Below are 14,728 nucleotides of genomic sequence, written 5' to 3'. Positions count from 1 at the left end.
CACGTTTGTGTGCAGTCAGCCTGACAACATTCAACAGAGTCCGACATTTGCCCAGTCGAAGACTGCATGAAATTAGGACTAAGTGATCTTCCAATCTTTCCCCATTTCCAGTTTTCTGACCGAGTCACATTGAAGCTTTTTTATTTTTTGGCAAGTATAGTTATGTGACAACACTTGGTAGTGGATTTTCACTCTATTGGGGAAAATGACTTTACATTTATACAAGGACATGGAGGACACAAGGACTTAAATGGGTGTGTACCAAGGTTTCAAACAATCTGATGAGTGAGGGTCAGACTGTTAGGACCTCCACTGGACGCCCAGCAATCCAGAGAACAGGGGTCCAGTTCTTACTGGTGATTGAGTGAAAGGTCACGCATGCACCTTCCTGCTCCACTTAATAGTATTGGAGTGTCAAGAATTGACAAGAACACCACCAACACTCTCATAGACAGTGAATGGGAGTACCGCAGATAGCCAAGCACTGTGCTTCGAAATTCAAGACGCTCCAATACTATAAATATTGATTAGTAAGACCCCCATTTCTCTGGATTCCTGGATGGGTTTAATCGCCTTCCCTCATGATCCCAGGAGTCAGACTCTCACCGATCAGATTGTGTTAAAGGGGTTGTATCAAGTTTGCATTTTATGGGAATAACAAATCTCTGCAATAACCCCCCATATGCAAATGCCCATGGAAAACTGGATAAACAACACCATAGTAATTTCTGAAAATCACTTTTACAGGGGGATTTACAGGTTTAAATGACTGATGACCTATACTTAGGAATGGGAGATGAGCTGCAGCTCCACTACTGCACATGAATTATTCTAAAGATCAAAAACTTTACTTAGGAAAACCCCTTTTATTTTTGATCTCTCATCTTAAAGTACATCCTTATTATATTCTAGAAGGTGACTATAAGAACACTAAAGTTTCATAAAAAGTAGCTCCATCATGTACTGGGAGGGCTCAGGAGCAACTAATATTGCATTTGAAGTGAAAAGGAGACATTGTTTTAAGAAACCAAGCGGCTTTGCAGGGGTGTGCCAGTTTTACATAAAGCCTAGTCATTGGAAAATAAAAAGATTTGCAACATTGCAAAATGAGTTACGTTTTAAGCAACACAATTGATACATGATGACCTTGCGACCTACTTGAATTTGTGAAGTATCAGGTAAATACTATAGAATGGATTAGCATGGAGTCTGCGCAATTCTGAATAATAAGCATGAATTGCTACAAAACATTACACAACATGATACAACATTACAGTAGGATTGTATGATTCCTTACATAACTGCAAAGGAATGGGTTATATCTGTGCCAATTTCATCCTCTGACAGCAAGATATAGCAGAGGATGCGCTAATAGGTCAGTCTGCTTTTTGGTTTGTGTGAACAGTGTTTTATTCCTTTCCCTTACATGATTGGATTGCACCACACACTTCGCTCTCCTGCAGTTCTGTTCTGGTTCATCAGTACTTAACCCCCTGTTACTGATAGTATATCCCTCAACTTACATTATTCCCTTGCGGTTCTGTCTGGAGTTCAGAGTTCTGGTTCAATCCCTTCCTGGGGCTTGGACTCACATAAGAGGTCTATCTGCGCTAGGTTCTTTGACTGCCAAAGTATAAGTACTTGTTAAGCTCCTGTTATTTAGAACTTTGTATTTTTATATTTTGTCCTTTGCTTGTATTCAGACTATCCTTTTGCCTTGTGATTTTGTACTGCCTTTGTCTTCTTAGTTTTGACCCATTTTGGAGACCATTCTTCTCAGTTTGTATTATCTCATCTACATCCATGTGTTTTGCCCTGGAAGGCAGCATCAACTAGTTGTCCCCCACTGCATGGGGTAGACGAGGCAAGCAGGAAAAGCTGGAAAGGGGGTTAAGTTTCAAGGCTCACTTTCTACGTCACATGTGATTTCCCAGATCCTGTATTACAGAATGTGTTGCCAATTTTCATTGTAACTTATTAAAAACAAATAACTTTTTTCTAACTTTACATTTTTCCTTCTATGTTCTGTGATAACATCTTGCCTAAGTTCTAGTAGCAGTATTTAGAGCTATACTTTACATCAGCCTCATTGCCATAATCAATAGTCTGGAGAAGACATATTTAGGTCTATGGAGAGTTTTGTAGAGATGCTCTGTGCAGACATGTGATATCACATGTTATATAAGCAGTGGAAACAATGATGCGAGATATCTCCCATTGTAATCCTCTGTGTTATGTAAATATAGTAAAAGCTCTATAGAAAACATCTACAGAACCAGCAAGTGATGGTTTATTATTAAGCCTATTGCAATGTATAGTACATGTTAGATTATGTCAGGGAAAACAGTTTTACCCCTGGGAGCAAGTCATAAATCTTTTTACTCTTAAAATAAAATAGCTAACAGTATTGCAATATAATGCAAGTAAATAACTACTAAAATGTTTTAGACCTTAACCCGAGCACCTTAACTCCAGGGTGCCCTTTTTGGTGCTGCCCATCCTTATATCCTGTTCTGCAATGTAGAACAAGCCCCATCAAACCTGAAAAAGTGCCTAAACAGCAAAGTCACCCATTGGATGGATTTTCAACTAATCTAGGTAGATAAACTGCTGCTAGAACATCATTCAAGTAGAAATCCAGAAGGAATAGTGGTCTCCCATATGCTGGACAGCTATGAAAGGTGTATTAAAGATGCTTTAAAGAGGTTTTTTTCTGCGTTATTACATATTTTATAGTGTAAAAATGATTTTCCTAACAGGTTTTCAATAAAAATTGCCTATAATGTTCCTTCTGCAACAGGGTACCTGGTGCACCCATGCTGATGCTGCTGGCTTTCCCATGCCATTTTTTTTTTTTTGGTAATGATACACAAAAGAAATTAGGGGTTTAGCACCTATCCATAGGAAAGCGATGCCAAGCTGAGCAGTGCCGAGACACCAGCCTACCATAAGAATGGGATCTACAAGAATCCAGTATACAAGTTCAGGAGATAACTGAAGCAGCCCGGAGATCGTCAAGCACTGGATTCTGCCATTTTTTTACACTTCCATTAGTGATAACAAGACTCCCGTTCTCCGGATTGCTGGAAGTCCCAGCAGTCGGACGCTTACCGATCAGCTTATTATACCCTATCATGTTGAATAATACTTGGGAAAACCTTTTCTAAGTCTAATGGCTCCTCTGATCAAGTGAAATAAAGTTGTATTGCCGGTGGAAGTAGCTGTCTACTAAATACATCAAATATCTAGAAATATATTGTGAATTTGCTACATAACACTAGGTCTTATGAATGGAAGTTGGTCTTCACAATGAATAGGGTCTTGAAGACAATCATAAGCCTTAGAGGATTACACTGCTCTACATTCACCCTGGTATGATAGTTACTGCTCTCATAACATTCTCCTGTGAATTTTAATCAGCCATGTTCAATAAACATTAACCAAAAAACCCTGGGGATATGATTTAATGGCAGGGGGTAAATCCACTCTACTACAAACTAGAGCTGCTGATAAAACCTCCATCAAGGAGCTAAAGCTAAATTCTACACTTGTGCAGTTTTTAGGGAGTTAAAGGGGAGGCAAAGAAGTACTTAGACATAAACCCTCAATCTGTGCCCTGCTGAAATTCCTGTTAGGTATCTATCTACAGAGGAAATGTAAACAAAAAGTTTTCTTCAAGCACCCTGATGTGGTTAGTCTGATAAATAAATAAATACAAAATAAAATTTATTTTATATCAATCCATTTATTCTCTTTATTTCCCCCACTTAGTCATTAAAATTAAAAAAAGAAAAATGTGACCTTTGCAAAAATCTTAGAAGTTTTCATCCCAATATTAGAAAATTATTCTTGCCTTCTTCTCTTTGGTGCTACCCAAGACAACCCTAAAGAATCAGTCGCCCTTAACCTAAAGCCAATCACAAGTTGATATGGTGCTGCTGCGACTTAGAAGTGGTCACTGGCTGGGGCAGGTCAAGCTCAGGCTCAGTTCACATCTGTGTAATTGATTTTAGTAGAGTGCAACAAAAACTAAGAACAGAAAGTGATCGGAAAGTCTTTGTTCACCTTCTATTCCTCCTTGCCTTCCTTGAATAGAAGGTTGCCTCCACTATAATAGTGGAAAAAAGGGGCAGCATTTTCTCCATTATTTGATCATGGAAGGAGGAATGGGATCTGCCAAAAGCAGGTGTGAACTGTGCTCAAGCGCAATTTCCACATGCCACAAGGGAACGCGCAGCCGAGACGGTCATTGGATCCGGGATTCAACAGAACACTAGGACAATTAATTGGCAAGATATATAGAGCCATAAAAAAATTGGAAAAAAAAAATCTATAAATTTAATTACCGTATATACTCGAGTATAAGCCGACCCGAGTATAAGCCGAGGCCCCTAATTTTACCACAAAAAACTGGGAAAAACTATTGACTCGAGTATAAGCCGAGGGTGGGAAATGCATTGGTCACAGCCTCTCCAGTATGTAGCCAGCCAGCCCCTGCCCCAGTGTATATAGCCAGCCAGCCCCTGCCCCAGTGTATATAGCCTGCCAGCCCCTGCCCCAGTGTATATAGCCTGCCAGCCCCTGCCCCAGTGTATATAGCCCCCCCCTTCCCCGTCGTGCAGCACAATAATACCGGATGGATCGCACAGAAGATCTATGGGTGCCGCCAGAAAGGCAAGTTTTGATTTATTTATTTTTTTTGACTCGAGTATAAGCCGAGTTTGGGGTTTTCAGCACATTTTTTGTGCTGAAAAACTAGGCTTATACTCGAGTATATAAGGTATACATCCCAACAAAACATTCCAGAGTTTTATGTAAAGCCTTCCCCTTTGCCCTTGTGAGTAAACCTTTGCGTCTGTTGTATGGATAGCAGCAAAAGTCTATTAAAATGATTCTTAAATAATTGTACCCAATGCTGGAAGGTCAATGCATGCTGTAAAATTTATGAAAATTCACTGCACAAGATAACAAAACACAATGGGGATTATTTATCATAATCCAGTGCTTGTGCAGGTGCAGGGACAAGAACGCCTGGTCAACTCCCCACCAGCCGGCCACACCCTTTCACCCTTCACGCCTGCTGGACAGGGAAAAATAGCAGCAATAAGCTAGCATTTTGTATTAATTAAGGGTTTCGTATCCACTACGCCTGCTAGATACCTCCCATTGAAATAAAAAAACTGCCACCAGTACCGTCTGGATCAAATTATCCGTCAGCTATATGTAACTATTTAGATTTTGTTTGCTGGAGTGACCCTTTAAAAGAAAATACGAAATATTCTAGGAATGGGTCCTTACCAAAATGAAGGAAATCATTTCAGTGTAAAATAAAAGCCAGAATTCAGAACATGCATTAGATATCCATTAATTATGGAAGAATGAAGGCATGTATTATCTCACAGAGGAGCAAAGCATTTACTGACAGCATTATGTACAAAGGCTTAACCTCAGCATTAGAATATTTCAGGCATAATGGAGTGCCGGCCTTGGGATGTGCACTTCCTCACTACTGGATTACCAAGCCCACCGCGCCAGGCAGTCACAAATAAGAGACATCAACTGAGCATTGTTAAATCTGCCTTACTGTAATGGCAAGAAAACAGAGTACCGTATATACTCGAGTATAAGCCGACCCGAGTATAAGCCGAGGCCCCTAATTTTACCACAAAATACTGGGAAAACCTATTGACTCGAGTATAAGCCGAGGGTGGGAAATGCACTGGTCACAGCCTCCCCAGTGTATATAGCCTGCCAGACCCTGCCCCAGTGTATATAGCCTGCCAGACCCTGCCCCAGTGTATATAGCCTGCCGCCGCTGCCAGACAGATTGCACAGAAGATATACAGGGGTCGCCGGAAAGGTGAGTTTAGATATATTTATTTTTTTGACTCGAGTATAAGCCGAGTTTGGGTTTTTCAGCACATTTTTTGTGCTGAAAAACTAGGCTTAGACTCGAGTATATCAATATCTAACACAATAATATTCTGCAGTATATATTAGTACATTTCATGCTCACTAAGGATCAAAAAAAGGATGCAAAAAAAAAAAACAGTTTGCAGTGGCTGCAGAATGAGACATTTATTTCCTATGCAAAATATTGAAATAATATTTTAACCAATCTGAAAGTAGAGCCAAAAGGGGAACACATGTGCAAAAAAAAAAAAAAAAAAAAAAATATGGGTAATTTTCTATCGAAAACTGGGCAAACGACTTGTCTGAAAGAACATGTGAATACATAGAAAGGGTATGGGACCTAAATATGTGATACCATAAATATGCTTTCTGAAATGACTTTGTACAGTCTAAATATTAGACAGTATGAACAAAACTATCCCAATAGTATTATCTTATTTTTTCAAAAGACAATCCAAAAATTTTGGATCATCACTGTTCACCAGCTTCAGCTGTGGAGGATGTCATCACGTCTGCTGGCATCAACAAAAGAGCAAGATGGGAGTTGCTGGGGAACGGGGAAAGGTGAGTATGTAGTGTTTATTATTATTATTTTATTTTTTTTTATTTAGGAAAGAGACTATGCTACTTAGTAAGAGTAGCATAGTATGAGGAGGACAAGAGGGCAAAAAGGATGCAAGACAATGAGATGCCACAATATGATGGGGAGATGAAATGGGGCAATACCACGAGGAGGATATGAGAGGGGCAACACCACGAGGAGGATATGAGGAACTACAATATAAGGGAGAGATAACAAGAGGCTGATCTCCTCGATGGAGTGGATTGAAGCAGCGCTCATAAGGAATTCACTTCACAGGATGATTGTGAAGAATAAACAAGTTATTGTCTAACGGCAATATGTTTCACCCCCACTTTCCTTCTCCACCCGACTGTGTACCTCGCCTGGGTCCCGGCTTAAATAAAGCATACAGTAGTGTAAATGGAGCCCAAGACTAACAAATCTGTATCAGTTATTGTAACAAATGACCAACCACCTTTTCAGCATAGCCTAGTGCTTCATTTCAGTCTTGGCAGTATTTGTGCCAAAACCAGAAGCCCCTCAATAAGTAGCTTGGGGCCCAGACTTGGTTTGGGGGCAGCAGATCCTTTTTGCAGTTGCCAGGGGGCGTCTACCACTTTGTCCAATTCGATTTGCTTTTCTCTGCTAACTTTGCAACGATTAGGCAATATTAATAAATCTGCCCCACCACGTTCATATACAAGAGCACTATACAGAGAAAAAAAGAAAAAAAAAAAGACATATTAGCCCCTTCTAGACTTGTGTTACATTGCATCACCACAGTGATGTGCCCGTTTCACCACTGCCACAGCTGGAATTAGACATGAGTTATAGGGATTGGCCATAAATGAGAACATTTGCCATGGCAAGTACAATCCACTAATTGGGTTTTACTCTTCTTAGTCTCTACAATTACTTGACTTCCATGTAACAGCCACAAAGCATAACAATAGCATACAGGATGTCATATATGGATTCTTCTGTGGCTGACATAAGCATCTGTCAACAGGCTCGTTACACTGCAATAAATAAGTACAGGCAGTCCCCGGGTTACGTACAAGATAGGGTCTGGAGGTTTGTTCTTAAGTTGAATTTGTATGTAAGTCGAAACTGTATATTTTATAATTGTAGATCCAGACAAAAATATTTTAGGCCCCAGTGACAGTTGGAGTTTAAACATTTTTTGCTGTAATGGGACCAAGGATTATCAATAAAGCTTCATTACAGACACCTTACAGCTGATTATTGCAATCTGGAACTATAATGAAGCATTCAGAAAGCTTCACCAGAGGTCAGAGGGGTCTGTCTGTAACTATGGGTTGTCTGTAAGTCGGGTGTCCTTAAGTAGGGGACCGCCTGTATATTCAAAAGTATAAAGAGAAGAAAAAAAAAAAAAAAAAAGGATATATTCCATTGTGGCATAATCTAAAAAAAACACTTTTTAGCCTACAAATGACCTTCATTTTACCAAAAATTGGGAAATGGAAAGACATAGTAAAGAGTCACTTAGGGTCCACAATAGGATGTGTCCTTGAAGGGTTAAAATAATTTCAGCTTCCAGGGTATTATTTCTCAAACAACTAAAATTTTCAGCAAGTAAAATAATGACTGTCGATTGAAGGAAGTTAAATTCTGTTGAGCTAATGATTACTATTAGGTTTTTATTACACTAAGTTTTAAAGAAGTGGGGAGAGGGCATTCGTCAGTCGCCTCTTTTAAAACTCAATACAGGCAGTCCCCGGGTTACATACAAGATAGGGTCCGGAGGTTTGTTCTTAAGTTGAATTTGTATGTAAGTCGAAACTGTATATTTTATAATTGTAGATCCAGACAAAAACATTTTTTGTCCCAGTGACAATTGGAGTTTAAACATTTTTTGCTGTAATGGGACCAAGGATTATCAATAAAGCTTCATTACAGACACCTTACAGCTGATCATTGCAGCCTGGGACTATAGTAACATCCAGAGGGCATCACCAGAGGTCAGAGGGGTCTGTCTGTAACTATGGGTTGTCTGTAAGTCGGGTGTCCTTAAGTAGGGGACCGCCTGTATAATAATAGTTTTGCTGACCAGATCATCCTATAGGACTGTGTTTTGGTATGAGGCCTCATTTCCACTTACTTTTAACATTTTGCCGCCACTGAGATGAACGATTTGATCTATAGAGTAAAGGGCTACAAGAACTGCAGCATTGGGCATGAGGATCTGCTAAAAGCTATGCTGGAGCAGTGGTAGAACTTGCGAGTATCTACAGATACAGAGGAAGTGAGATCATCCAGGTCATTGCTTTCAGCAATAGATGTAAGCATTAGGGCAGGGAGGAATATCTTTGTTGCTGTCACAACATAAATCATTGTGTATATAAATATATATGACATATTTGTATAACTTAGTCAATGTTTATTTCTTTAAAAAGTAATACAAAAATATTGATGAATTCAAATAAAGTGGAGCGGATTTGCAGTAACCAGGTCTGACCACTAAATAGAGAACAGTGCTATTTCCTATTCCATTCTCTTCCATTGCTGCTGACAACTGGCGATCTGAGGGCGCCAACAACCTTATACAGGCGGTCCCCTACTTAAGGACACCCGACTTACAGACGACCCATAGTTAAAGACGGACCCCTCTGCCCACTGTGACCTCTGATGAAGCTCTATGGATGCTTTACTATAGTCCCAGACTGCAATGATCAGCTGTAAGGTGTCTGTAATGAAGCTTTATTGATAATCCTTGGTCCCATTGCAGCAAAAAAAATGTGAAATTCCAATTGTCACTGGGGCAAATTTTTTTTTTTGTCTGGATCTATCATTATACAGTTTTGACTTACATACAAATTCAACTTAAGAACAAACCTATGGACCCCATCTTGTATGTAACCTGGGGACTGCCTGTATTCAAGAACCTTTCTATGGATATTTTATTCATTTCTTTTTCACCCGAAACTCTCCACACTTAACCCCTAAGTCCAAAATTTTACACCTATCTTTAACCCCTGATTAAAAGAATTGTTCCATGAAAAACAGTTCTGGGCTGCAAAAGCCATAGTTTATCAGGCTATTCTTTATGGACCGCAAAAATTGTGACAAATGTGCTATTCCGTACAGAAGGGCTGACAATTGTTCTTTCTAACCCTGAAGTGATCATAGGTGTCAGTACAGGCAGGTCATGGAGGACTGGGCACTAGCTTCCTCTTTAAAAGGAAAAGTGAAGCGACAACTAGGTGCAGAGACAGGTTACTAATGTTGTTTATTTTGTATGTTAACCCTTCTATGTATTAGGTCATGTTATAAAAATGTTGGATCTTACTAAAAAATAAACTCTGGTCTTTAGCTCAAAACTTTTTGTTGGTGTAGCCTTAGGACATTATTCAATTGACCTCTAAAATTGGTATAGAAGTGGAAATAATTTTTTGGAACATTAAAGGTTATTAACCCCTTATCACCGACACTAGTTTTCAGCTCAATCACCAGACTCGATTTTTCAAATCTGACATGTCTCACGATAATTGGTTATAACTTGGGAACGCTTTAACATATCCCGGTGATTTTGAGACTGTTTTCGCGTGATACATTGTAAGTGATAAGTTTTGCGATTTGTTCTGAAAAAAAGTGAAAATTTGGCAAAAGTTTGTAAAAATTCTTCATTTTCCAAGTTTGAAGTAAAACTACCCAAAAAGCTTGATAATTAACATTTACGGAATGTCTTCTTTATGTTGAGATGATATTTTATGCATCCTCTCATTTTTCTAGGTTGTTATGAGGTGCAGAACTTTAGGTGCGATTTTTCTCATTTTCATGAAAATTGCCAAAACTCACATTTTGAGGGACAACTCAGCTTTCAAGTGACTTTGAAAGGCCTAAATAATAGTAAACCCCATAAATTACCCCACTATAGAAACTTCACCCCTCAACATATTTAAAACAACTTCTATTAAGTCCATTAACCCTTTAAGTGTTTCACATGGGTTAAAACAATATGGACCTGTGATTTAGAAACTATGGAATTTTTTTGGAAAATACATTCATTTAGGGCAAACTGGCAGTTTCAGAATAAATTAAATGATGAAACGCACTGCAACGTTTGATGCCCAATTCCTCCAGAGTGTACTGATACCACATATGTGGTGGTGACTGCTGTACGGGCGCACGGCCGAGCATAGAATGAATGGAGGCGCCATTCACAGCAGATTTGTATTGTCACATTGTACAACCTATATTTTTTTTGGTAATGCAAACATACGAGGGCTTATTTTTTACGGGATGAGATACAATGTATAGATAATTCATTTTGGGGGTCTAAAGCTTATTCATGAGATTTTATTAACCATTTCAAGGGGGGACACAAACAAAACCATCAATTTTTATTTTGGATTTTTAGCATTTTTTCCCCCCCGCTCACCGTAATGTAAAAATAATATTTTATCTTTATTCTCTGGTTCACTACGATTGCGGTGATACCTCATTTATATAGTTTTTCTTATCTTTGCTCAATTTTCCTGAGTAAAACCAATATTGGAGAATATCGCATTGTTTTTACTATTGACAACTTTTTAGGGCCATAACTTCTGTATTTTTCTGTTGTCAGATCTGGTTGAGAGCTTTTTTTTTTGCAAAAAGAGTTGTTCTTTTCAATCGTATCATATTAGGGAACGCAACTTTTTTTACGGGAAGTTTTTCGAGTTTTTTTTTTTTACGTCGTTCACCGAGCGGGTTCAAGATTGATTTAGACTTATTGTACAGATTGATACGGACGCGGTGATACCAAATATGTACGTGTTTTTGTGTTTTATATACTTTATTTGCATTTCATGTGTAACTGGGGAGATTATGGGACTTTTATTTTATTTATTTATTTAATTATATAATAAAATGATTTCATCTTTTTTTTTTTACTTTTTTACATTTTCTACTTCTTGGCTTGAACAAGCGATCGTCCGATCTACCCTTAATGACCGCCGGGCAGAGGACCAGAGGATTCTCCGGTGGGCCCTGGCTCAACCCAATACTGAACCCCAGAGGTCCATCAGAAAACACCACAATTTGGAGGCTTCTAGAGTTTATTTCCTTGGGGTTAATGAAGAGTGGGCCCCAAAAATAGTTTCTCTGGTGGGCCTAAGGAAACCCAGTCCAACACTGCACATTAAAATAGCCCTTTAGGTTGACGAATATAATAAATACATGTGCAAGGACACGGAGGGAGACGTATCAATCAGTATACGCTAGAAAACTGGAGTAAATTGCAACTGAAATGTGGTGTACCACATTTATTAAAAGTTTTAGACCATTTTTAGGCAAATTTCCGGCTCGTTCAAAAAAAAGGGTAACTTGTTCTTTGGAAACTAGGGGGATTGACCATACATAAAACAGCACGTTCACCAGAAAATTAAATATTATGGCCCGGCAAACTAGAACAACTAATACAAAGTACAACTCACCAGTCTTATAATGCACCAGATTAATCACCCAGAATCAGACACGGAGCCTCACGCAGCAGAGAACTGTCTAGTCCTATTCTGCACTGGTCTAAAGACCGATACATTAATACATCTCCCCAACATTTTTATGTGCAAACGTCGACAAAAAAAAACTGGTGCAGACACAATAATATATCTGGGCCAAAGTTTTAGAATCTACCTTCATATTTTGTGGCAGTCCTTCAGAATAGTCTCTTGAGCTTCACATAAAACTTCGGATTTAAAGAGGACCCGTCACCCTAAAAAAACACTCTAGGAATGGCTCACTAAAGTAAGCAGCTCCTAGCGCTACCCCAGATGTAGCAGTGTTAAACTGCTTCCGATATCTGGGGTAGCAGTAAGAGCTGCTTACTTTAGTGAGCCATTCCTGGAATGTTTTTTTAGGGCGACAGGTCCTCTTTAAAGACTATTTTATGTTTTATTTGATTATTGCACGGGATGGGACTTCAGGGGACTTTTATTCTTTTTTAATAGAACTTTTGTTTTTAAACTTTTTTTTACCGTTTTATCTTGTCCCAGGGTGGGACATGAACAAGTGATTATTTGATCACTTGTTCATTGTAATATACAGCATACATAGCTACTGATGGCAGCCCTGGGGTCCTTGTCGGACCTCAGGGTTGCCATGGGTGTCACTATGACCATGGCGCCTCTAAGGTTAAGCAGGCAGTGATCGCACGGGCTCAGCTTCTGATCACTATGACATAACTCTACGTCAAGGTGCGGGAACTTCCCGCATCCCATGACGTAGAGTTACATCAGCGTGCAGGAAGGTGTTAACCTGCAAAGTCCAACAGAATGGTGTCACACAGGTGCACTGAAAAAAAAAAAAAAAAACTGGTGCAGGGGGGCGCCAGATTCATGAAGAACTGGCGCTATAAATCCTGAATCTGGCGCCCCCTGCAGTATACACAGACAAACTGCATTTACTGAAGTTTACACAGTTAGTAAATGTGCCCCTATATTCATGTGAATGTTGCTACCAGTTGAATTTAATTTCTATGGGCTCATACATACTGCCGTGGTTTTCACAGATCTGTGTGCGGGTTGATTTTCTCAGCTGTAATTGATATTGACACTGCTCCTGCAGGTCAGGCTACTGTCTGGCAGAGGGAAGGTGAGAGCAGTAGCGGTGCTATTTATGGAGGAATCAAGGGGCTTGCAGATGTTGCAATAAGGACTGTCGCAAAAATGCACCCTAACCTGCAATAGACTTATGTAACATGACATCATGACTATAACATGACTATTAATTTAATAGTAGTAATATTTTTTAGTGTAAGAGGATAAAGAGCTGCTTTCCCCATGATATATTCCACAGTGTATATCCAAGATTCACTGGGGCAGATTTATTATTAGGCAGAATCTTTCTCCAGTTTTCAGAGGGTCGCAAGAGCTTGGTATTCTTCATATTTATCAAAATGGCTTAAACAACTTGATAAATGCAGTGGTATTTGATTGCCTAAATTTGCCACTTTTGTCGCACCTTATAAAGATATCTACCACATCTGGATCCACTTGATAAATCTGAAATAAGTTGACCGAAAGGAAAAGTGGAGGGAGTTGGGAAAGTCACAAAACAGCATGCAACAATTGTGAAGAAAACAAACTGATGTAACTGCAATGATACATCCCCCACTTTGATTTATCGCTAGTTTGTTGCAGTTAGTGACTGCAGTTTATGTCATGTATATTTTATGATTTTTTTCCATAATTCTCCTTAGAGATGTTTTCATACTTTAATGAAGCAGACAATCATTTCCCAGAGTCCCGTGCAGTGGAATTCCATTCAATGCCAGCCAGTGTTTGGCTGTATGTGAACATCTGACCATGACAGAGACACAGAGGAGCTGGCACCAAAACTCACAGCAAATGGAACTGACAGGTCTTCAGCTCTGCGAAAACAAACTCACTTGTGTGCAGCCAGCACGACCTATTGTATCTTGTGTCCACATTTTCCATCTATACAGTGTGTCTTGTCACATCATGCATCTTTTTATATAGCAAAACACACTATGAAACATGTATCAGTATTGTTACTTCTTGCATTTGTCATGGGCACTGCCCCATATTTATCAAAATATCACAAGGCATGTTCAGAAAATAGAGCTCAGAATGTAAAGGTTGGAATGACCGTTGATACATTGTATCATCACAATAAACAGTGAATATACGTATTGATACAGAATAGATGGTCAACAAATAAGTTTTTAAAACTTGAAGACAAGTTATCACCTCTCCACTGAGCCCTAATGTATTAGCTATTCTACAATACCTGTGTCTAATTTTTCTGCAAAGAACTAATATTTATATCATGATAAAAGACAGAAAATCTCAGATGCTAACTATATCTGCATCCAAATAAGCTGAAGAGAACTACTCACCTGGGGTCTTCCTTTACCACCTCCTGAAGGGAAGGAGGCCATGTCCTAGACTAGGAACAGAGTCTTTACTTGTCCCAAGTAGTAATAATCCCTAGTGGAGTTCTGCACAGTCCAGAACAAGGTCCCTTATGAGCTGAGCGCAGTGAGATATCCTGATAGTTGTGCTCTGTACAGAGCTCCCTGGATACTTGTTGCAGCTGCAGAGCCTGGAGTTACTAGTATTACATTACACACAAGCAGAGGGAGTGGTCGCTGGGCAGCCAGGTACAGGCAGCTCTCACATTGCTCCGCTCAAGTGCTTGTGGGCAGGAGAACTCCAATCTCTACATGTCATCTGCTTTCCCTTTCTGTATACATGCCTCTTTGTCAAGGGCAGTTTCCTCACTGCTAGG

General features: G+C 39.4%; 1 protein-coding gene across 1 annotated transcript in view; it reads right to left on the bottom strand.

The window, feature by feature from the left end:
* Positions 1 to 14,523, bottom strand: part of ANK3 (ankyrin 3) — a 411,799-nt gene extending 397,276 nt beyond the window's left edge. The window contains exon 1 of the mRNA XM_072129790.1: positions 14,337 to 14,523. Coding sequence (XP_071985891.1) covers positions 14,337 to 14,378 — 42 coding nt within the window. The 5' untranslated portion in view covers positions 14,379 to 14,523. The remainder of the gene's footprint in view (positions 1 to 14,336) is intronic.
* Between the last annotated feature and the right edge of the window lie 205 nt (positions 14,524 to 14,728).

This window comes from Engystomops pustulosus, chromosome 11 (genome assembly GCF_040894005.1).
Source record: "Engystomops pustulosus chromosome 11, aEngPut4.maternal, whole genome shotgun sequence".
NCBI lineage: Eukaryota > Metazoa > Chordata > Amphibia > Anura > Leptodactylidae > Engystomops > Engystomops pustulosus.
The sequence above is the reverse complement of the archived record's forward strand: the minus strand, read 5'-3'. Positions and strand labels throughout refer to the sequence as shown.